Below are 22,008 nucleotides of genomic sequence, written 5' to 3'. Positions count from 1 at the left end.
CAAATTCATGATTTATTCAGTGTGACAATTAAGTGTGGAGCCATTTAAGAGGCTGTCTCTGTAAGAACCGACCACTGATTTTAATAGTCAATCACTAAAATGAGTTTTATTTCATTAAAAATTCCAACTGAAGTTTTCTAGGATTGATTGAAGTTCGGTCCGCTCGACACAAGTTTCATGCCCGCCGAAACTGGAAAAATAGCACATATTGCCGGCGCTCTAAAAAAAATAATATTCGCTCAAAAGTCCCAATTCTTTTTTTCAACTATAGATATATCATAACAGTTTGTTTAGCCATGTTGCAATTATAATTCAATGTTGTTCCTTCAACGGTTAAAAGAAGATCTTCTACCCGTTAAATCGAGTTTTGAACTAAACGCGAAAATGTGTACAGTAACGTCTTTTAAACGCCTTGTACCACACTTTCAGTACATGAGATGTTTTTTTCGTTTGCACGATACTAGTATCCTTGCAGATATGTAAATTACAACTTTAAAAGCTAAATCAAACCTAAAATTATTATAATAACTGTAATAGTTGTGGTATATATGTAATTTAGTATAATAGCCTTAAATGGACGAATTAAGCGAAGTTTCGTACAGTGGTTATCACAGACGGCTTATTACACACAGCTCATGTCAGCTGAAGGCGGCCATCGCTATCACGGTCTTAATTCTATGCGGACTTTCTTTGGTGGTTATTAGAGTCACAGCTGACAGTTTGCAAATGAAAACGGGAGGGTATACAATGTGTTCTTTCGGATTGATGGCTGCAATCTGTTTATTTTGGTGGCGTTATATTAAAAGGACAGCACACGCCTCGGAAGCCGGTGCAATGGGAATAAACGAACTTCAAAGTTCTACGACTCAAAGTGTTCAATTGATCGAGTTAATACTGCGAGAACAACAGAGCAACAACGACGAGTCACACAATGGTAACTTATCGTCATCAAGAAGAGAAATCAACTTTCTCTTGAAGAGAATGATTGGCCATCCACCGTCTTACGAAGAAGTAACCACGAATGACGACACTATTGACACAGCTACGCAGACGCAATGTGTAGCTCCTCCATGTTATACAGGTGAGAACAGGAGACGGATACGAATCCCTCTCCACCATCGTATGAAAGTGTTGCTCTCGGAACGTCAAACGAGTGAAGCGTAAAATCCTACCTAAAGAACACGCGACAGTGTTTACATGTAGTTTAATTTTAACTCATGCACAGTCAACTGCAAGGTGAGGATTTAGCAAATTTGTTCTGTAATGCCTATGCGAACTTAACAAACTCTATGGCAATACCGTGACAGAGCTGAAACACTGTCTGAAAAACAGTTTCGGTACAGGACATGATATATGGAGGAAGGAAGCACCGAGGTGATGGTGGCGGTGGTGGGAGGCCGGGGCGGGGGGCTAACCCTAACCATAACCCTATACGCATTTGGTGTCGGAGCATGTGAAAAGCAGTGGTGAGGCTGTCCTGAAATTCAAGCAAGTTGTTTATCGGTCCCCTCGTCAGAATTGTAGCAACCGGCTGCACATCGCTTTCAGTTGGCTTCCATCTCCTATCGGTCAAATGTGTTCTCACGTGTGGCGTAGACCACACTTGCCGGCGCCCTTCGGCTTCGTTGATCCACGAACGTTTCCATGGTCACTAAGTAAAGTTCGAGTAAGTCTAAGACATTTCACCCCTTCACACTCAAAGTAGGTTCCAAGCGCACTTAGATTATATTTACAAGCTCTAGTGTAAAGCATCGCTTAGCCTAATTTGAGATGAGATTGAGTGAGAATACAGCTTCTTGTATTAAGCTGTGTGGAGAACAATAATTAGGCTTAAGGAGAGACCAATATAAACTGGCGTTTCTTTACCATGAAATATGGTAAAAGGGTTAAGTCTGCATACGAGCCGAGTGGTCCATCAGGCCGCAGCGTACGTTTCTGTAGCATGAAGCGACTAGGAGTATTTCTACTCCTCCATGGATAATTCGTCCTTTACTTCCTCAATGTTCATCGAGTAAGTGCTTAAACTGTGTCTGTGTATACAGAACTTGTTTTGACCTTTCCTACATTTCACGGCTTCATCTATATAGAGCATTTGTTGTGCCGGAATCTTCCGAGTTATCAGTTTTTCAGTGATTTCTCAGCTCATCTCAGCTTCCAGTGTAACTTCTGCCGAATTCAGATCTCGTTGAACTGTCAGCTCAAAAAACTCAGCAATTCTTAGCTATGACTCAGCCTCCCCGGGGGATGGTACTCCGAGAAAAATTGGGTGGGGTTGTGCGGCCCGCTTCCCGTTACCCTATTTATGACCAAAATCTGCAAGTTTCCCAACCCTATCAGTAATGACCTGCCCAAACATTTGATACCCTATTTATGACCTGACCCTAAATCAATGCCCCGTTTCAGACCGATGTTAAAGGCATCGTGAAGGGCTTTTGTTGATCGGTCTTATTGATAATGATGAAAAAGTAGCTTCTTCTCAAAAACATTTCCCATTCGAGAACACAGTGTAAAACCCATACCCTATTTATGAGCAAAATGGCTAAAATAAATACCCTGTTTATGACCAAAACGGCTGAAAAACCATACCCTTTGGGGCCGCGCATTCCTATGTAGCCCTTATAAGGAAGTACCCCCGGGTCCAGCCATCTAAATATAGTGATGAATAAGGACAAATATATTCCCGTCTAATAACTTGTTCAGCTAGTTTTTAGCTAGTGGGAACAATCGTGCTGCTATCATGTTACGATTACATAGTCTTAATTCGCTAATTTTGACTCAAGAATTGAAAACAAACATGACCAATTACGCTGGGCTAAAATCAATACCCTATTTACGAAAAAAACGGCTGAAAAACCATACCTTTTAGGGCCGCACACACCTATACAGCCTATATAAGAGAGTACCCCCGGTTCTCAGCCGATTAAATATAGTGATGAATAAGGACAAACATATTCCCTTCTAAAAAACTCCATTTAATACCTTGTTCAGCTAGTTTTATAGTGGGAACAATCGGGCTGCTATCATGTTACGATTATATCGACCTAGTCTTAATTCGCTAATTTTGACTGAAGAATTGAAAACACAAATAAAATTTCCCTGAAGCGTTAACCGACGAAATTTCAGTTCTTTCAAGAGAATGTCTCTTGGTTTTTCTGTGACATAATTGAATTCCCTGCACGTTTTCTAACCCTTACCCACTATTTGAAATATGCTAAGCCGGCTGAAAGTAAGTCATTAATTATAGTGCAATGATTAACTATATTGTATGTTTTATAACGATTCTGCATATAAAATCGAAGACCGCTTTGAATACACCAATCACTATAAAAGGGCATACGTGTTGCTAAAAAATGATATTGGCTTAGCCAGACGACATCGTTTATTATTTTCCTAGTGACTATTTCTTTCCGTTCGGAATAAGATAGATTCTAATCTACACCAGATCCTCTACACCAGCGTTAAACTTATTTAGCCGTCAACAATCAAAAATCCTTCTAAAAATATCTCTTTCACCAATTCCCGAATCTGCCAAATTCATGACAATGCTTTGCTAAGGAGGTTCTGATAATTTACTTTGTCGGCAAGTTAGTCTCAATTTTCTTGTGATATAAAAAGCAGTACTTCTTAACTTCCGCAATTCATCAATACAACGTTTTCTCTCCTTTACAGTCCTGGTCCGCACGTTTTTCGTTTCCAAGAAGGAGGTCTTCATTTACAGTAAATTTATAAGAACCAATGAGAGAATTATGAAGCTGTCTTCGCATTTGCTTGAATTTCTTCGTAAGACGGTAGTGCAGAAGTCGTGTTGTCCAAATTCGATTCCTTCGCATCACTTGGTACAACTTCAGCGCTAGTTTGCGAAGTTCCCACGCCGTCATTATTGTCAACAGCTTCTTCGTATGAAGGAGGTACCATTTCTTCCCAAGACTGAGATTCCGATGATGTTTTGACTTCGAAGTGATGAATCGGTCCCAGCTGATCGTTAGAGCCAGCGCTCAAGGCAGTTCTATTGGCGTTGTGTTCTGCCGCGATCACAGCCTCTTCGCAATTTGTGTTTTCAACGATCTTGTCTTGGCGTGAACTCCAGACTGCGATGAAAAGTAGTAACAATCCACCGACAGCTACAGCCACGGGACCAGCCAGCTTGCAGCTTTTTACCGAAGCAGTGTTACCCAGTAGTATTAAAACAGAACCAGCTATGACTAAGATAAGAGGAGTTAAGCGAAGCAGCCGGCTGAGTTTCTCTTTGCTGATTAACCTGTGCATCTCTGGTTGCTCTGTGATGGCAGGGTTAAAATGAAGTACAAGTAGAGAGGAGAGGTAGAGAGGAGACTATTTGTCTTGTTCCTTCGAGAGAATAAGAACAGAATGACAATTAAGTTTAAGGTAGCTTTTCCGTTTATTGATGTTTTCATCATTATTAATATATTGTTGACGTCTATGGTTGAGTTGCTCCATCTTGTTTTGATGCATAATTAAGAGACGGTCACATATATTGGATAGGTACATAAGATACATAAACAGTTTAAAGACTTGAAACGTTGTTATCGTTTTTAGGTTGTTTCCGGCAGAAATTGAGGAAGAGACTATAGATCGACACCTTGACCGTTTTGTTGTTGTCTAGAAAGACTGGGACGCATAATTCCTACTTCACCTCAGTTGCTTTGATCACGCCCCCCGGTGGCACAACGTACTGAAGCACAAAATTCAAACTCCCCGTTACGCTCTCGTTTGTTGACGTCAATTAATTAGGTAGAATAATGAAAGAACTGAAATAACTATGTCTGAGAAAGTTCAAGTATAAGAGGTGATCATGGGAGGAAGGGAGGAACTTGGTGGAAGTGGCATGGGGAACTGGCAAATTTGATGAGTAGCTTTGAACTCCAGAGATCGCAGTCCATAGAAACCTCGAACTCGTCGTCCAATGGTTAAATCAAGAAAACAATGGGAGAATCAGTCAGACTCGCGATAGAATTTTACAATTGCATACGCTGAGTGTGCCTACAGGAGCTATTACATGGGCCCTATACTAACGTGCTGAGTCAATTCACACAAAGTTAATTCTTCCCTTCTTCTTCACCATGTTCACCGTTACGCGAGTTCGATGCTGTAGCGATTAACTGGGCCATAAAGGCGCTGGGCGCGATGTTAAACTGACTGTTTTACTTACCTACTGCAACTGTCTTTGCTCGCTAAAGATTCAAATATTCGAAATAAAATCAAATAGGTAGCAAGCCGTGTTCAGCTTCTGGTAGTTTCATTTTCTTCACATTATTTTCCGCGTATTTATAAGCCGCAAATGGGTGGCTACGTCAAACAAAGCAATGAATTGAAACGATAACAATAACACGATTGAGACAAAGGAACTTAACAGACGCCACCGGAATGCATGCTTTCGTTTGAATGATGTAACCCTAATTTCCGCCCTCCAAGGTCGTAGATTTGGCAGTACTTTTTAGCTGTTTTAGCCATGAATGTATATCAAAGACTACTCTACCCATGCAAGACTTTCTCTCCCTCTTCTCAGTGATTGAACATTTATCACGTTGAATTTGGCTCTACCTCATGTTCATTTCAGTTTCAGTTTTTCTCACGTCAGTTGATTGGTTCCCGCTCCGTGCGGTATTTACGTGATGGTTGTAAGACGGGGTTCCACTGCAAAGAATTCGACGGTAAAAAAAGTGTACGAATCAGTGTGCTTGACGTTTGTAGGAAACAATCAGGAAAGTTCGAGTGGTTTTCACGGTTAGTTATTCTACGGTCTATTCAAGTCGATCTGAACGAAAGCAACACGGCAGTAAATTTTCACATGACGAAAGTTCAATATCCGTTGCATATTGCATGGGCGCCCCTGATTTCGTAAGGTTGTTCACGTGGTACACACAAATGCACCTGGTGCACCGGGTGTATGTTGAATTACTGTGAAGTGCAGTGTGAAAACAATCTTGACTGTTGTGTCGGTGAGAGTAGCAAGGGCACTGGAACTGCTTTGACACAACGTTACTTGGCTGATATGAATATTTGTAAAACGGAGGTCACGTCTTCTGTATGTGGGGGCATTAAAAGCTATGCTCTGACGTAAAACCTGAAAATGACCTCCCCCAGAGATAGCTGTAATTCATTCTGTAAACCATTTGTTTATTTACTCGGCGCCTTGCAGTTATATATCTCTATTTAACCGCGCGGCCATGGGCCGAGCGCGGTTCATGGTTTACCCGTGGTTTTTTTAACCGCGCAGCCATGGGCCGAGCGCGGTTCATGGTTTACCCGTGGTTTTTTTAACCGCGCGGCCATGGGCCGAGCGCGGTTCATGGTTTACCCGTGGTTTTTTTTTTTTCGACTTCGGTGCGAGCAGACCCAAGCTTCCACTCGGCCAAATTTTGAGTCACGCAACCTGTGATGTTTACTCGCCAAGAGCTGTTGAAACAATAAATCTCATCTTTCGCGGGAATAAATTAAAAACCCAGCGCTCGTCAAAAATTATATTTTTTCACCAGAAATTTAGCTCGGAACATATACATATTTATATTTGTTTGAATCGTCGATGAAATGACCTTTTCCGGATATTTTTTCCTTCGGGGTCAACCGAAACCTCAGATTACAAAATCACGCCGAACCCACATGTTGCAAAAAAATCTCTTCAAAACCCTGACTTCGAAGCGATATAACACTTCAGCGTTAATAGCTACCACACATCGGCAGGCGGTAAATCTATTCCTTAAAAATCCAGCTTTATCGTGTTAAAATTTCAGCGAAATCGAACAAAACCAGAATTAATTCGAATTGTTTTGTGACCTCACTTCCCAGACTTGTCCTAACAAAGGAAGCAACGGTCGCCCATAGCAACCGAAAAACACCAACATAACAAAGCCGACGTTTCGGCCAAAAAACTCCACAATTATCGCCTGAGAGTTTAAACTTGAATGGGAACATCTTTTTTGAACCTTTTTCAACTGATTTAGACGAAAGACTGGCCTCGGCGGGCTACAAAAACGACAAAGAGAAAAAACAGAACAAGACAGCAGAACAAGCCGATAATATTTCATCGCGTGGCTTTCGACACGAAAACGAAAATACAGCTTACTTCTGGATAAATTCAGCCTTAGAAGCCAGCAACCGGTCCCAAATTACTTTCTGTATCCTTACAAATGTCCTGATTTCCATCTCCGAAAGATTTTGCCCCAATTTTGAGCAAATAAACATTTCGCCGGCGGCGACCGCCATTACGGTGGCTTGCATACTAAATTAGCTAACTTAACAAAATTCTCCCGAGGGGGGGGGGGGGGTCACGACAAATTTAGTGAGAATCAAAAGTAACGCCAATTTTCTGTCACGTTTTCAATCTGCGGTCACTGGAGTGACCAAAATCGATACATCGGTCGGGATAGGGTTTTTTTATGACTTGTGTGACTACTTTGTTAGCCCTTTACTCGTGGAAAACACCAATTAAATTTAATCATGACTTTTAAGAAAGAAAGCTGTTGTTAATAGTGTTATTATTGTGTCGTTGATATCGTTCATGCCCATACATATCCCGAAGAAAGTTCTAGATTAAGACCATTAAGTCATCGGAGATTTGTCAACGGCTACCACTGATGGTGCAATAATACAGTTTGTGTTGATCAAGTGATGTGATGTCTACAGTAAGAAAAGAATCATCAATGACTGCTTTGGAATGTGCACTGCGTTCCGACGGTAGTGCTAAGCAAACAGTTAAATTTTAAAAGCGCGGTTATAAGATCTAACAGATCTTCTTGTTTTTTTCGACTTCGGTGCGAGCAGACCCAAGCTTCCACTCGGCCAAATTTTGAGTCACGCAACCTGTGATGTTTACTCGCCAAGAGCTGTTGAAACAATAAATCTCATCTTTCGCGGGAATAAATTAAAAACCCAGCGCTCGTCAAAAATTATATTTTTTCACCAGAAATTTAGCTCGGAACATATACATATTTATATTTGTTTGAATCGTCGATGAAATGACCTTTTCCGGATATTTTTTCCTTCGGGGTCAACCGAAACCTCAGATTACAAAATCACGCCGAACCCACATGTTGCAAAAAAATCTCTTCAAAACCCTGACTTCGAAGCGATATAACACTTCAGCGTTAATAGCTACCACACATCGGCAGGCGGTAAATCTATTCCTTAACAATCCAGCTTTATCGTGTTAAAATTTCAGCGAAATCGAACAAAACCAGAATTAATTAGAATTTTTTTGTGACCTCAGTTCCCAGACTTGTCCTAACAAAGGAAGCAACGGTCGCCCATAGCAACCGAAAGACACGAACATAACAAAGCCGACGTTTCGGCCAAAAAACTCCACAATTATCGCCTGAGAGTTTAAACTTGAATGGGAACATCTTTTTCGAACCTTTTTCAACTGATTTAGACGAAAGACTGGCCTCGGCGGGCTACAAAAACGATAAAGAGAAAAAACAGAACAAGACAGCAGAACAAGCCGATAATATTTCATCGCGTGGCTTTCGGCACGAAAACGAAAATACAGCTTACTTCTGAATAAATTCAGCCTTAGAAGCCAGCAACCGGTCCCAAATTACTTTCTGTATCCTTACAAATGTCCTGATTTCCATCTCCGAAAGATTTTGACCCAATTTTGAGCAAATAAACATTTCGCCGGCGGCGACCGCCATTACGGTGGCTTGCATACTAAATTAGCTAACTTAACAAAATTCTCCCGAGGGGGGGGGGATACGACAAATTTGGTGAGAATCAAAAGTAACGCCAATTTTCTGTCACGTTTTCAATCTGTGGTCACTGGAGTGACCAAAATCGATACATCGGTCGGGATAGGGTTTTTTTATGACTTGTGTGACTACTTTGCTAGCCCTTTACTCGTGGAAAACACCAATTAAATTTAATCATGACTTTTAAGAAAGAAAGCTGTCGTTAATAGTGTTATTATTGTGTCGTTGATATCGTTCATGCCCATACATATCCCGAAGAAAGTTCTAGATTAAGACCATTAAGTCATCGGAGATTTGTCAACGGCTACCACTGATGGTGCAATAATACAGTTTGTGTTGATCAAGTGATGTGATGTCTACAGTAAGAAAAGAATCATCAATGACTGCTTTGGAATGTGCACTGCGTTCCGACGGTAGTGCTAAGCGAACAGTTAAATTTTAAAAGCGCGGTTATAAGATCTAACAGATCTTCTTGTTTTTTTCGACTTCGGTGCGAGCAGACCCAAGCTTCCACTCGGCCAAATTTGGAGTCACGCAACCTGTGATGTTTACTCGCCAAAAGCTGTTGAAACAATAAATCTCATCTTTCGCGGGAATAAATTAAAAACCCAGCGCTCGTCAAAAATTATATTTTTTCACCAGAAATTTAGCTCGGAACATATACATATTTATATTTGTTTGAATCGTCGATGAAATGACCTTTTCCGGATATTTTTTCCTTCGGGGTCAACCGAAACCTCAGATTACAAAATCACGCCGAACCCACATGTTGCAAAAAAATCTCTTCAAAACCCTGACTTCGAAGCGATATAACACTTCAGCGTTAATAGCTACCACACATCGGCAGGCGGTAAATCTATTCCTTAACAATCCAGCTTTATCGTGTTAAAATTTCAGCGAAATCGAACAAAACCAGAATTAATTAGAATTTTTTTGTGACCTCAGTTCCCAGACTTGTCCTAACAAAGGAAGCAACGGTCGCCCATAGCAACCGAAAGACACGAACATAACAAAGCCGACGTTTCGGCCAAAAAACTCCACAATTATCGCCTGAGAGTTTAAACGTGAATGGGAACATCTTTTTCGAACCTTTTTCAACTGATTTAGACGAAAGACTGGCCTCGGCGGGCTACAAAAACGACAAAGAGAAAAAACAGAACAAGACAGCAGAACAAGACGATATAATTTCATCGCGTGGCTTTCGACACGAAAACGAAAATACAGCTTACTTCTGGATAAATTCAGCCTTAGAAGCCAGCAACCGGTCCCAAATTACTTTCTGTATCCTTACAAATGTCCTGATTTCCATCTTCGAAAGATTTTGCCCCAATTTTGAGCAAATAAACATTTCGCCGGCGGCGACCGCCATTACGATGGCTTGCATACTAAATTAGCTAACTTAACAAAATTCTCCCGAGGGGGGGGATACGACAAATTTGGTGAGAATCAAAAGTAACGCCAATTTTCTGTCACGTTTTCAATCTGTGGTCACTGGAGTGACCAAAATCGATACATCGGTCGGGATAGGGTTTTTTTATGACTTGTGTGACTACTTTGCTAGCCCTTTACTCGTGGAAAACACCAATTAAATTTACTCATGACTTTTAAGAAAGAAAGCTGTTGTTAATAGTGTTATTATTGTGTCGTTGATATCGTTCATGCCCATACATATCCCGAAGAAAGTTCTAGATTAAGACCATTAAGTCATCGGAGATTTGTCAACGGCTACCACTGATGGTGCAATAATACAGTTTGTGTTGATCAAGTGATGTGATGTCTACAGTAAGAAAAGAATCATCAATGACTGCTTTGGAATGTGCACTGCGTTCCGACGGTAGTGCTAAGCGAACAGTTAAATTTTAAAAGCGCGGTTATAAGATCTAACAGATCTTCTTGTTACTTTTTTGGGGGTAAATAACGATTAAAAGCCAAAGCATGTGACCTGGTCTTGGCTACTATCAACAGCCCAACATTTCCGTCCCCTGACCACTAACTTTTAGTCCCCAAGACGCTGGACGAATAAAAAATATTCTGAGGTTTCAACAAATCCGTTCTTCTTGGTTGGTGTTCCCCTCATTTGACTTTTGCTCTACCTTTATAGTCTATTCATTCACCTTTCACAAATTAATGTGCTTGTGGAAATTGGAGAGGATCAATAGGTTGATATTCCGCCTGTTTAAGGTCGGTATCAACCATCCACAGCTGTTTTTAAACTCCTGCCGACATGGAACTACATGTCACAATAGTTTCGCAATGGACCACTTCATAGATCTCTGTTATACCGTTAGAACCTCATTTTGCATGAAAAAAAGACACTAAATTCCTTAATTTGATACTTTGAAATTGAGCTCGTTTCGTCTCCATTTTTGATGCGTAATATACATTTTTCAGTAGTTGTTTTGCGAATTAACTAGAATGTTCGGGGAACTTTGGCACGGCTCAATGCATATTTTGAAATAATGCTACCTTCACCTCACAGGCGTTTAACACGAATACTCTTATACCAGCTATTAGTCAGTATTCTTAACTTGAGACGCCGGAAAATTATAAAACTTAAAATCTATGAAGTCTACTCGACATATAGACTCTGAGTTCTCTCAGTTAATTTTAACATTGAATCCTAATTCCTTAGCTAATCAATACCTCAGAAATCGTCTGCGTGAGCTCCTCAGAAAGCTTAATATGCTCGGCACTGTGTCCTTCATGATGTGTAGTTTGAACTGTAGTCTTTGGTAGTTTCACAACGATCTCCCTTATTATCTTCCCTCGAAAACAAAATCTCCTGACCCTCGTTAAAGAAAATATAATGATTATTACCCTGCATGCTAAGAGAAATGTATCTTATTTAAACATATCAGTGGACCTCTGAAGGCTATTTTTCTGACAAAAAAATTCATGCCATTCAGCGTGACAAGTGTAGACCACTTAAGCTTCACAGTTATCAGAGAGAAAGTTATCTAAGAGCAATCTCTATCAACAAAAGCAGTAACGTCTACAGTGGTTATCACAGACGGCCTATTACAGACAGCTCATGTCAGCTGAAGGCGGCCATCGCTATCACAGTGTTAATTCTATGCGGACAGATTGCAAATGAAAACAGGAGGATAGACAATGTGTTCTTTCGGATTGATGGCTGCAATCTGTTTATTTTGATGGCGTTATTTTAAAAGGACAGCACACGCGTCGGAAGGTGCAATGCGAATAAATTAACTTCAAAGTTCAACGACTCAAAGTGTTGAGTTGATCGAGTTAATACTGTGAGAACGACAGAACAACGACGACGAGTCACAAGACTGACATTCGTATTCCATCAGTTAAGAGTTATTTGAAAAGAAAAGTCTGTCTGTATGTTTTTGATTGTCTAACTGGAAATGTCTGCACGCCTTTTAAGAACTATTTTACAAGGGTAAGTCACAATGTCAACACAAGAAATAGATTTTCCTCGATCGAACGGCCGAAAATGAACTTGGAGTTTGGCTGTCGGAGTTTTTCGTTTTTAGGGGCTTCAATTTTTAACAGTTTACCGGCGGACATAAGAACTCTGAACTCTAGGCTTTTATTTAGGCAAAAGGCCAACGAACATTTTTATTTGTAATTTTTAATCGTGAGTTTTTATATGTTTCCCAATGTATTAGTTTTGCCTTTTTAACTTTTTACCTTTTTTAAATTTTTAAATTTTTAAATCTTACAGGACCCCTTTGATAACAATACTTTATAGTACTGATGGGTCAATCCTGTCTAAAGATTCGTTTATTATTATTATTACTACGCAGACGCAATGGGTAGCTCCTCCATGTTACATAAATGAAGAACAAGAGACGGATACGAATCTTTCTCCTCCATCGTATGAAAGTGTCGCTCTCGGAACGTTAAACAAGTGAAGCGTAAAATCCTACCTAAAGAACACGCGACAGTGTTTACATGTAGTTTAATTTTAAATCTTCGTACAATTTGTCCTCTCTTTGAATTCTACCCAACGAAGTTCAGAACAACGGCTGGGCGCCCCACCCCCGCAAGGAAATTTAATCTACATGTGATTTGGAGAATTGGTCAAACTCAATTTCAACTGTCAGCTATGATCAGAGATGTGCAAAAGTTTCTCCCAGTCATGGTCTGTTTCTTTGATTGGTCAATTTTGACAAATTTTGTCAATACTCGAGCACTACTGACGCAGGCGAGATATGCGACGTGGCAGCGGTCAGAGACCTTTCAACGGGTGACGAGGTGTTCAAACCTGTGATAACGAGCTTGTCTTGGCGTAAACTCTCTAAGACTGTGATGAAAAGTAGTAACAATCCACCGTTAGCTACAGCCACAGGACCAGCAATTTTGCAGCTTTTTAAGGAAACAGTGTTACCCACTAATATTAAAACAGAACCACCTATGACTAAGATAAGAGGAGTTAAGAGGAGTTAAGAGGAGCAGTCGGCTGAGTTTGTCTTTGCTGGTTGACCTGTGCATCTTTGGTTGCTCAGTGATGGCCGGGTTAAAATGAAGTTATTGCTCGATGCAGAGAGGAGACTATTTGTCTTGTTCCTTCGAGAGAATAAGAGCAAAATAATATCAATCAAATTAAGAGTAATAGTGACGTGTATCGTTGATTAGTTGCGTCTAGCTGTCATGCATAAGAGATGATTATAGTTTCTTGGATAGGTCTGAATTATACATAAACAGTTTTAAAACTTGAAACGCGGTTATGGTTTCTATGTTGCTTGCGGCTAGAGACAAGCTACAAACTATAGACACTTGCACTGTTTTGTCGTTGTCTAGAATTAGTGGGATCAGTATTTGACACTCTGTCTTCAGCGCGTGCCCAAACATATAGTGACACAGAAAATTCAAACTCGCTCAAGTCAATGAAGAACTTAAGCAGTGTAAGCTCGGCATGAAGACAAGACTAGTCATTCATCAACTGCAAGGTAAGGATTTAGCAAATTTGTTCTGTAATGCCTATACGATCTTAACAAACTCTATGGCAATACAATGACAGGGCTGAAATATTGGTGGTGGTGGTGCTCGTGGTGGGAGGCCCGGGGGGGGGGGGCGGGAGGTAACCGACATATTTTGAGGTGAGCCGATTACGATCACGATGTGATAAAACTGATCTTATTAACGAATAGTCAGACTACGAGAGTTTTCCTCCATTGGTTTATGAACCAGGCACCGTCTAATTGACTATACCAAGCCCGTGTCAAACATGTTCAAGTCACTTGGGCAGAAACTGCTAAAAGATATCCTTCCTACATAAATTTAACTTTCACTGATATCACGGGTTTCTGAGAAACGAATGACATTATCGGTTTTTGTTTACGGATGCAAAGAAATGACCTGGTTGAAACTTGAAACAGCAGCTGGTTTGTAATTTGCAGAAGAGCATTTGGTGTCGGATGATATGAAAAGCTGTTGTTTAGGCTGTCTATGAAAATAAAATTCAAGCAAGTTGTTTATAGGCCCGTTCATCAGAATTGTAGCAACGCTGCATATCGCTTTCAGTTGGCTTCCATTCCCATAGGTCAAGTGTGTTCTCACGTGTGGTGTAGATCATACTTGGCGGCGCCCTTCGGCTTCTTTGAACTACGAACTTTTCCGTGGTCAGTAGTTTATTTACGACCAAAATCTGCGAGTTATCCTACGCTATCAGTAATGACCTGACCAAAACTTTGACACCCTATTTATGACCTGACCCTAAATCAATGCCCCGTTTCAGAACTGCTCAGGAGTCCCTCCTGGAACTGCCATATACTTTGTTCCATGGTTGAGACCGATGTCAAAAGCATCGTGAAGGGCTATTGTTGATCGGTCTTATCGATAATGATAAAAAAAAGTAGCTTCGTAAATTATTCTTCTAAAAAACATTCCCCATTCAAGACTACAGTGTAAAAACCACACCCTATTTACCACCAAAACGACCGAAAAACCATACCCTTTGGGGCCGTACATACCTATATAGCCCATATAAGGGTCCCAGCCACCTAAATATAGTGATGAATAAGGACAAATATATTCCCTTCTAAAAAAAACTCCATCTAATAACTTGTTCAGCTAATTTTATAGTGGGAACAATCGGGCTGCTATTAGGTTACGATATACATAGTCTTAATTAAAACGCTATTTTTGACTGAAGAATTGAAAACACAAATAAAATTTGCATGAAGCGCTAACCGACGCAATTTCAGTTTTTCTGTGACATAATTGAATTCTCTGCACATTTTTTAACCCTGAAACACTATTTGCGATGAAGTCAACCGGCTGAACATAAGTCAATAATTATTGCAATTAACTATACTGTATGTTTTATAAAGATTCAGCATATAACATTGAAGACCGCTTTTAATACACCAATAGAGTATAAAAGGGCATACGTGTTACTACAAAATGATACTAGCTTAGCCAGACGACATGGCTTATTATTTTTCTGTGAATATTTCTTTCCGTTTGAATCAGTTACATTCTAATCTAGACCAGATTCTCTACACTAGCGTTAAACTTATTTAGCCGTCAACAAGCCAAAATCCCTCTAAAAATATCTTTTTTATGACCAGTTTCCGAATCTGCCAACTTCATGACAATGTTCTGCTAAGGAGTTTCTGATAATTTACTTTATCAGCAAGTTTGTTGCAATTTCTTGTGATATAAACAGCGATACTTCCGTAATACACACAACGTTTTCTCTCCTTTTCGGTCCTCGCCCAGAGTAAACGTAAAGTAAGTAAGTGAGTAAGTAAAACCTTTATTTCACAGTGTCCATGTGTTTGGCCCAGATAGACTAATTGTGGACATTAGTAAAATAGCAACACTAATTGACATATATATATACCGTACTTATAAAATTTCAATATTTACAGGAAAGTGATAAAAACTGAACGAGTATGAGAGATCCTATGTTAGTTTATGTACAAGATAAAATTGTAAAAATTAAAATAATTCTATTGGCTACAAAGATTACAGCAATTGCTGTTCTTAGTTAAAATGTCGGCAAGGTTCAGTTTCCTATTTTTTATAAAAACAGGTAAACTAGGCGAATCTCTTTGATTTTCGGTAAGTTTAGACCGTAAGTATGGCCCGAAATATCTAACGGAGTGTTTGCCATGGCGTATAGTTCTAAAATGTGGTAATACGAAGTCACTATTCCGCAGCGAGTGTGTAGAGCCTTTGCAAACAAATAGATCGGAAACGCATGCAATCAGGTACAAGACCACATTTGACTTTGTACATAAGTTCTGTGATATCTTGAAGCCGTCTATTATATAAAGAAGGTATATCAGCACGTCTTAGAAGTTCTTCATATGTATCGGAGTGGGATTTATATATCACCCTTAGGGCTCGTTCTTGTCTTCGTTCTAGCTTCCTTTTGTCTGATGACTTGCAAAAATGCCCGGTTAGGTGGCAGTAAGTTAAATAAGGCAGTATAAAAGGTTTATACAGTAGTAGCTTAGCCTTGCAGGGTATTAAGTTTCGAAGAGGAGAGCGTACTCCACACTCTGGTTGCCTTAGTACATAGTTTGCTAATGTGCTCAGTAAAGTTGAGATTGTCATCTCTTTGAACTCCTAGTAGAACTCCCAGACGTTTTTCATATCCAAGGAGGACGTCTTTATTTACAGTAAATTTATAAGAACCATTAAGGAGAATTATGAAAATATCTTCGCATTTTCATGACTTTCTTCGTAAGACGGCGGTGCAGGAATCGTGTTGTCCACACTCCATTACTTCGCATCACTTGGTACAACTTCAGCGCTAGTTTGCGAATTTCCTATACCGCTATTATTGTCAACAGCTTCTTCGTATGAAGGAGGTATTATTCCTTTCCAAGACTGAGATTCCGACGGTGTTTTGACTTCGAAGTGATGAGTCGGTCCCAGCTGATCGTTAGAGCCAGCGCTCAAGGCAGTTCTATTGGCGTAGAGTTCTGATGCGATCCCAACTTCTTCGCATTTTGTGTTTTCAACAAACTTGTCTGGGCGTGAACTCCAGGCTGCCAAGAAAAGAAATAACAATCCACCGACAGCTACAACCACAGAACCAGTCATCTTGCAGCTTTTTGACGAAGCAGTGGTACCCACTAGTATTAAAACAAAACCAGCTATGACTAAGATAAGAGGAGTTAAGCGAAGCAGCCGGCTGAGATTGTCTTTGCTGATTAACCTGTGCATCTCTGGTTACTTTGTAATGGCCGGGTTAAAATGAAGTTACTCGATGTAGAGAAGGAATCGATTATTTGTCGTGTTCCTTGGAGAGAATAAGAACAGAATGACAATTAAGTTTAGGGTAGCTTTTCCGTTTATTGATGTTTTTATCGTTATTGTTGACGACTATGGTTGAGTTGTTCCATCTTGTTTTGATGCGTAAGTAAGAGATCATCATATATATTTGATAGGTACATAAGATACATAAACAGTTTAAAGACTTGAAACGCGGTTATGGTTTTTATGTTGTTTCCGGCAGAAATTGAGGAAGAGACTATAAACACCTTGACTGTTTTGTCGTTGTCTAGAAAGGCTGGAACGCATACTTCGTATTCACTTTGCTTTGATCACGTACCCACCGGTGGCACAACGTACTGAAGAACAAACTTCAAACTCGTTACGATGTCGTTTTTGACGTCAATTAATTAGGCAGTGTCAAATCTCAGCCTGTGGACAAATTTACTCATGCATCAGTTGTCAAGGTCAAATTTTAGCATATTGTTTTCTACAATTCCTATACACCCTTCCCAAACTTGTAACTAGATAATGAGCGAACTGAAATAACTGTCTGAGAAAGTTCAAGTAAAGGAGGTGATCATGGGAGGAAGGAACGAACCTGGTGGGGGTGGGGTGCTGAAAAATTTCATGGGTAACTTTGAACACCAGAGATCGCAGTCCAAAACCCATTATTTTGTGGATCATTTTGAGTTTAAATTCAAGAACATATTTCCCTTTGACAAAGACGCCGAAGCAATCGTGTTTTATGGGTCTTCTATCAATGGACAGCATAACCTACTAACTGTAGCTATCAATTAAACGTGCTATCTAATTGGCTGCGCTGGCGCTGTTCAACGATCGATAGACTGCAGCATGTTCGACTTCGGTTTTTCTTGAAGTTCCTAAACTAATGGAGTTCTATTTGAACGATTGATAAGTGGATTGTGCTAGAACAATTGGAAGGCTTGCTCTCGGTGTCTATTCAGTTAATATAGTAGGCCTGGGGCTTCACTACTCGCCAACTAAGATAGCAACCTCGAACTCGTCGTCCAATGGTTAAATCAAGAAAACAGTGGGAGAATCTGTCAGACTCGCGATCGAATTTTACAATTGCATACGCTGCGTGCCTACAGGAGCTAACTGAATGCATGAGCCGTATACTAACGTGCTGAGTCAATTCACAAAAAGCTAATTCTTCCCTTCTTCTTCACCATGTTCGTCTTGTCAGTCCGCGCAAACCGCATAAAACGCTAATCACACCTGATGATCTTTGCTCCAAATAACTCAGCCGTGAAAACCGTTACACGAGTTCGATGCTGTAGCTACTAACTGGGCCATGAAGACCCTGGGCGCGATGTTAAACTGACTGTTTTACTTACTACTGCGACTGTGTTTGCTCGCTACAGGGTCAAATATTCGAAATAAAAACAAATAATTTGCGAGCCGTGTTCAGCTTTTGGTAGTCTCATTTTCTATGTTATTTTCCGCGTATCTAATATTTAATAGCCGCACCTGAGCTACGTCAGACGAAGCAATGAATTGAAACAACAACAATAACACGACTGAGACACAGGAACTTAACAGGAGCTACCGGAATCATGCTTTCGTTTGAATGACTTCCGCTCTTGTCGCTAGCTTCAAAGGTCCAAGGTCGTAGATTTGACAGTACTTTTTAGTTGTTTTCGCCATGAATGTAGGTCAAAGACTACTCTACCCTTGGCAGACTTTCTCACCCTCTTCTCAGTTTCAGTTTTGCCTCACATCAGTTAATATTGGTTTGCGTGCCGTGCGTTAGAAAGCATAAGTTAACTGACGAACTATAGCCTCAAGTATCGCCTCATTTGCGAGCCGAAAAATGAGGAAAAGTTTGGTCAAAAAAGTTTCACAAAGAAAGTTCGAACAATCACAACCCTTTTTTTTTATCAAATCTAGCTGTATTAACGGGGTGACTATATTAAAAGGGTTCTTTAATATTGACTGACTGAGTTTTGCTCGCGGGCAAGAATAAAGTGGTCGTAATAACGACGGAGATGGCGGCATTAACGGCATGGCTGTAAGGCGGGGTTCCACTATAAAAAACTGATTCGACAGTAAAAGGTGTACGACTGATGTACTTGACGTTCGAAGGAAACACTCAGGAAAGCTTGAACGGTTTTCACGGTTAGTTATTCTACAGTCTATTCAAATCGGTCTGATCGAAAACAACAAGGTGCCGGTATATTCAATATCCGTTGCACTGTATTGCATGGGTGCCCCCGAAATCGCATAAGGTTGTTGACGTGGTACACAAAAATGCACCTCGTGGTGCATGTCAAATTACGGTGAAGTGTAGTGTGAAGTGTTGTGTTGGTGAAAGTAGTAATGGCACTGAAACTTCGTTTGCGCCTCGTGAAGTTGTGCATGTTGAATTACCGTGAAGTGTAGTGTGAAAACAATCTTTACTGTTGTGTCGGTGACAGTAGTAATGGCAATAGTACTGCGGAGGTCACGTCTTCTGTATATGGGGGCACTAAAGACTATGCTCTGACATAAGACCTGACAATAACCGCCCCCAGAGATAGCTGTAATGCATTCATTCAATTCATGTGGCCTGGTCCAATATGTCCGCCCACCGACCGCACTAATTTCAATCCGTCGAGACGCTCAATACTTACAAAATATTTTGCGGTTTCAACAAATGCATTCTTCTTGGTTGGTATTAACCTGATCTGACTTTTGCTCTACTTTTATACTCTATTCATTCACCTTTCACAAATTGATGTACTTGTGGAAATGGGAGAGGAAGGATCAATAGGTTGATATTCATCCTGTTTGAAGTCGGTATTAACCGTCTACAGCGTTTTTTAACCGCGCGGCCATGGGCTGAGCGCGGTTCATGGTTTACCCGTGGTTTTTTTTTTTTCGCAGTTTTGTCTGCGACCAGACCCACGCTTCCACTCGGCCAAATTTTTAGTCACGCAACCTGTGATGTTTACTCGCCAAAAGCTGTTGAAACATTAATAAATCTCATCTCCGATACTGACTTTCGCGGGAAAAAATTAAAAACCCAGCGTTCGTCAAAAATTATATTTTTTCACCAGAAATTTAGCTCGGAACATATACATATTTATATTCCTTTGAATCGTCGATGAAATGACCTTTTCCGGATATTTTTTCCTTCGGGGTCAACCGAAACCTCAGATTACAAAATCACGCCGAACCCACACGTTGCAAAAAAATCTCTTCAAAACCCTGACTTCGAAGCGATATAACACTTCAGCGTTAATAGCTACCACACATCGGCAGGCGGTAAATCTATTCCTTAACAATCCAGCCTTATCGTGTTAAAATTTCAGCGAAATCGAACAAAACCAGAATTATTTAGAATTTTTTTGTGACCTCACTCCCCGGACTTGACCTAACAAAGGAAGCAACGGTCACCCATAGCAACCGAAAAACACCAACATAACAAAGCCGAACGTTTCGGCCAAAAATCTCCAGAATTATCGCCTGAGAGCTTAAACTTGAATGGGAACATCTTTTTCGAACTTTTTTCAACTGATTTAGACGAAAGACTGGCCTCGGCGGGCTACAACAAAGACCAAGAGAAAAACAGAACAAGACAGCAGAACAAGCCGATAACATTTCATCGCACGGCTTTCGGCACGAAAACGAAAATACAGCTTACTTCTGGATAAATTCAGCCTTAGAAGCCAGCAACCGGCCCCAAATTACTTTCTGTATCCTTACAAATGTCCTGATTTCCATCTCCGAAAGATTTTGCCCCAATTTTGAGCAAATAAACATTTCGTCGACGGTGACCGCCATTACGGTGGCCGCCATTACGGTGGCTTGCATACTAAATTAGCTAACTTGACAAAATTCTCCCGTGGGGGGGATATGACGAAAAGAGCTGAAAGATGGCCTATAATTGGCTAATGATGAGATCATCGAAAGTAACGCCAATTTTCTGTCACGTTTTCAATCTGTGGTCACTGGAGTGACCAAAATCGATACATCGGTCGGGATAGAGTTTTATTATTAAATTATATGACTTGTGTGACTACTTTGCTAGCCCTTTACTCGTGGAAAACACCAATTAAATTTACTCATGACTTTTAAGAAAGAAAGCTGTTGTTAATAGTGTTATTATCGTGTCATTTATATCGTTCATGCCCATACATATCCCGAAGAAAGTTCTACAAAGATTAAGACCATTACGTCATCGGAGATTTGTCAACGGCTACCACTGATGGTGCAATAATACAATTTGTGTTGATCAAGTGATGTGATGTCTACAGTAAGAAAAGAATCATCAATAACTGCTTTGGAATGTGCACTGCGTTCCGACGGTAGTGCTAAGCAAACAGTTAAATTTTAAAAGCGCGGTTATAAGATCTAACAGATCTTCTTGTTATCAACCATCGACAGTGTTTTTATACCCCTGGCGACATGGAACTACATGATACAATGGAATTGCAACGGACCACTTAATAGATCTCCGTTGTATCCAAATGCCTTTGACATTTTGAAATTTAGCTGCCATGCACCTGCAGAGACGCTGCCGAATTTCTAAATCCTAGAATCTATGAAGTGTACTCGACAACTAGACTACCTCTGTCGGTAAATTGTAACACTTAATCCTAATTCTGTAGCTAATCAATACCTCAAGAGTCGCCTATGTGAGTTCTTCGGAAAGGTTAATACGTCTTTTGTAGTTCTCGCTTATTTTCTTCCCTCGACAACAAGATCGCGTGACCCACGTTAAAAAATGATTATTACCCAGCATGTTGAGAGACATCTATCTTATTTAAACGCATCAGCGGACCGCCGAAGGCTATTTTTCTGACAAACAAATTCATCATTTATTCAGTGTGACAAGTGCAAGCTTCACAGTTGTCAGAGAGAGAAAGTTTATCTACGAGCAATCCGTATTAACAAACGACAGCAACGTCTTCAAAACGCTTTTTAGCGGACTATTTTTAGTACATGAGGTGTTCTTTTCGTTTGTCACAGTACTAGTATCCTTGCAGATAACTGAATTACAACTTGAAAAGCTAAACCTAAAATTCTTAATTCTCAACGAAATTCTTATAATAACTCTAATAGTTGTGGCATTACAATAGGCTTAAAATGGACGAAT

At 40.3% G+C, this 22,008-nt stretch overlaps 2 protein-coding genes and 1 pseudogene across 2 annotated transcripts; 1 reads left to right on the top strand and 2 right to left on the bottom strand.

Annotated features, from left to right (window-relative positions):
• Positions 1-477: 477 nt before the first annotated feature.
• Positions 478-5,244, top strand: LOC110047643 (uncharacterized; annotated as a pseudogene).
• Positions 2,952-4,266, bottom strand: LOC110047640 (uncharacterized). The gene has a single exon (XM_020753395.2). The coding sequence runs from the start codon at positions 4,264-4,266 to the stop codon at positions 3,745-3,747; it is 522 nt and encodes a 173-aa protein (XP_020609054.1). The 3' UTR covers positions 2,952-3,744.
• A 10,171-nt stretch (positions 5,245-15,415) lies between the features above and the next one.
• Positions 15,416-21,690, bottom strand: LOC110047642 (uncharacterized). Its single transcript, XM_089298112.1, has 2 exons — positions 21,532-21,690; positions 15,416-16,932 (listed from the first exon to the last, which is right to left on the bottom strand). The coding sequence occupies exon 2, from the start codon at positions 16,854-16,856 to the stop codon at positions 16,410-16,412; it is 447 nt and encodes a 148-aa protein (XP_089154238.1). The 5' UTR covers positions 16,857-16,932; positions 21,532-21,690; the 3' UTR covers positions 15,416-16,409.
• Between the last annotated feature and the right edge of the window lie 318 nt (positions 21,691-22,008).

Source organism: Orbicella faveolata, unplaced genomic scaffold (assembly GCF_042242905.1).
Source record: "Orbicella faveolata isolate gen_17 unplaced genomic scaffold, um_ofav_v1 contig_3, whole genome shotgun sequence".
NCBI lineage: Eukaryota > Metazoa > Cnidaria > Anthozoa > Scleractinia > Merulinidae > Orbicella > Orbicella faveolata.
Note: the sequence above shows the minus strand (reverse complement) of the source record. Positions and strands in the feature narration are given on the sequence as shown.

Excerpts from the sequence above, each read along its gene's own strand:
- LOC110047640 (XM_020753395.2), bottom strand. The coding sequence starts at position 4,266 with ATGCACAGGTTAATCAGCAAAGAGAAACTCAGCCGGCTGCTTCGCTTA.
- LOC110047642 (XM_089298112.1), bottom strand. The coding sequence starts at position 16,856 with ATGCACAGGTTAATCAGCAAAGACAATCTCAGCCGGCTGCTTCGCTTA.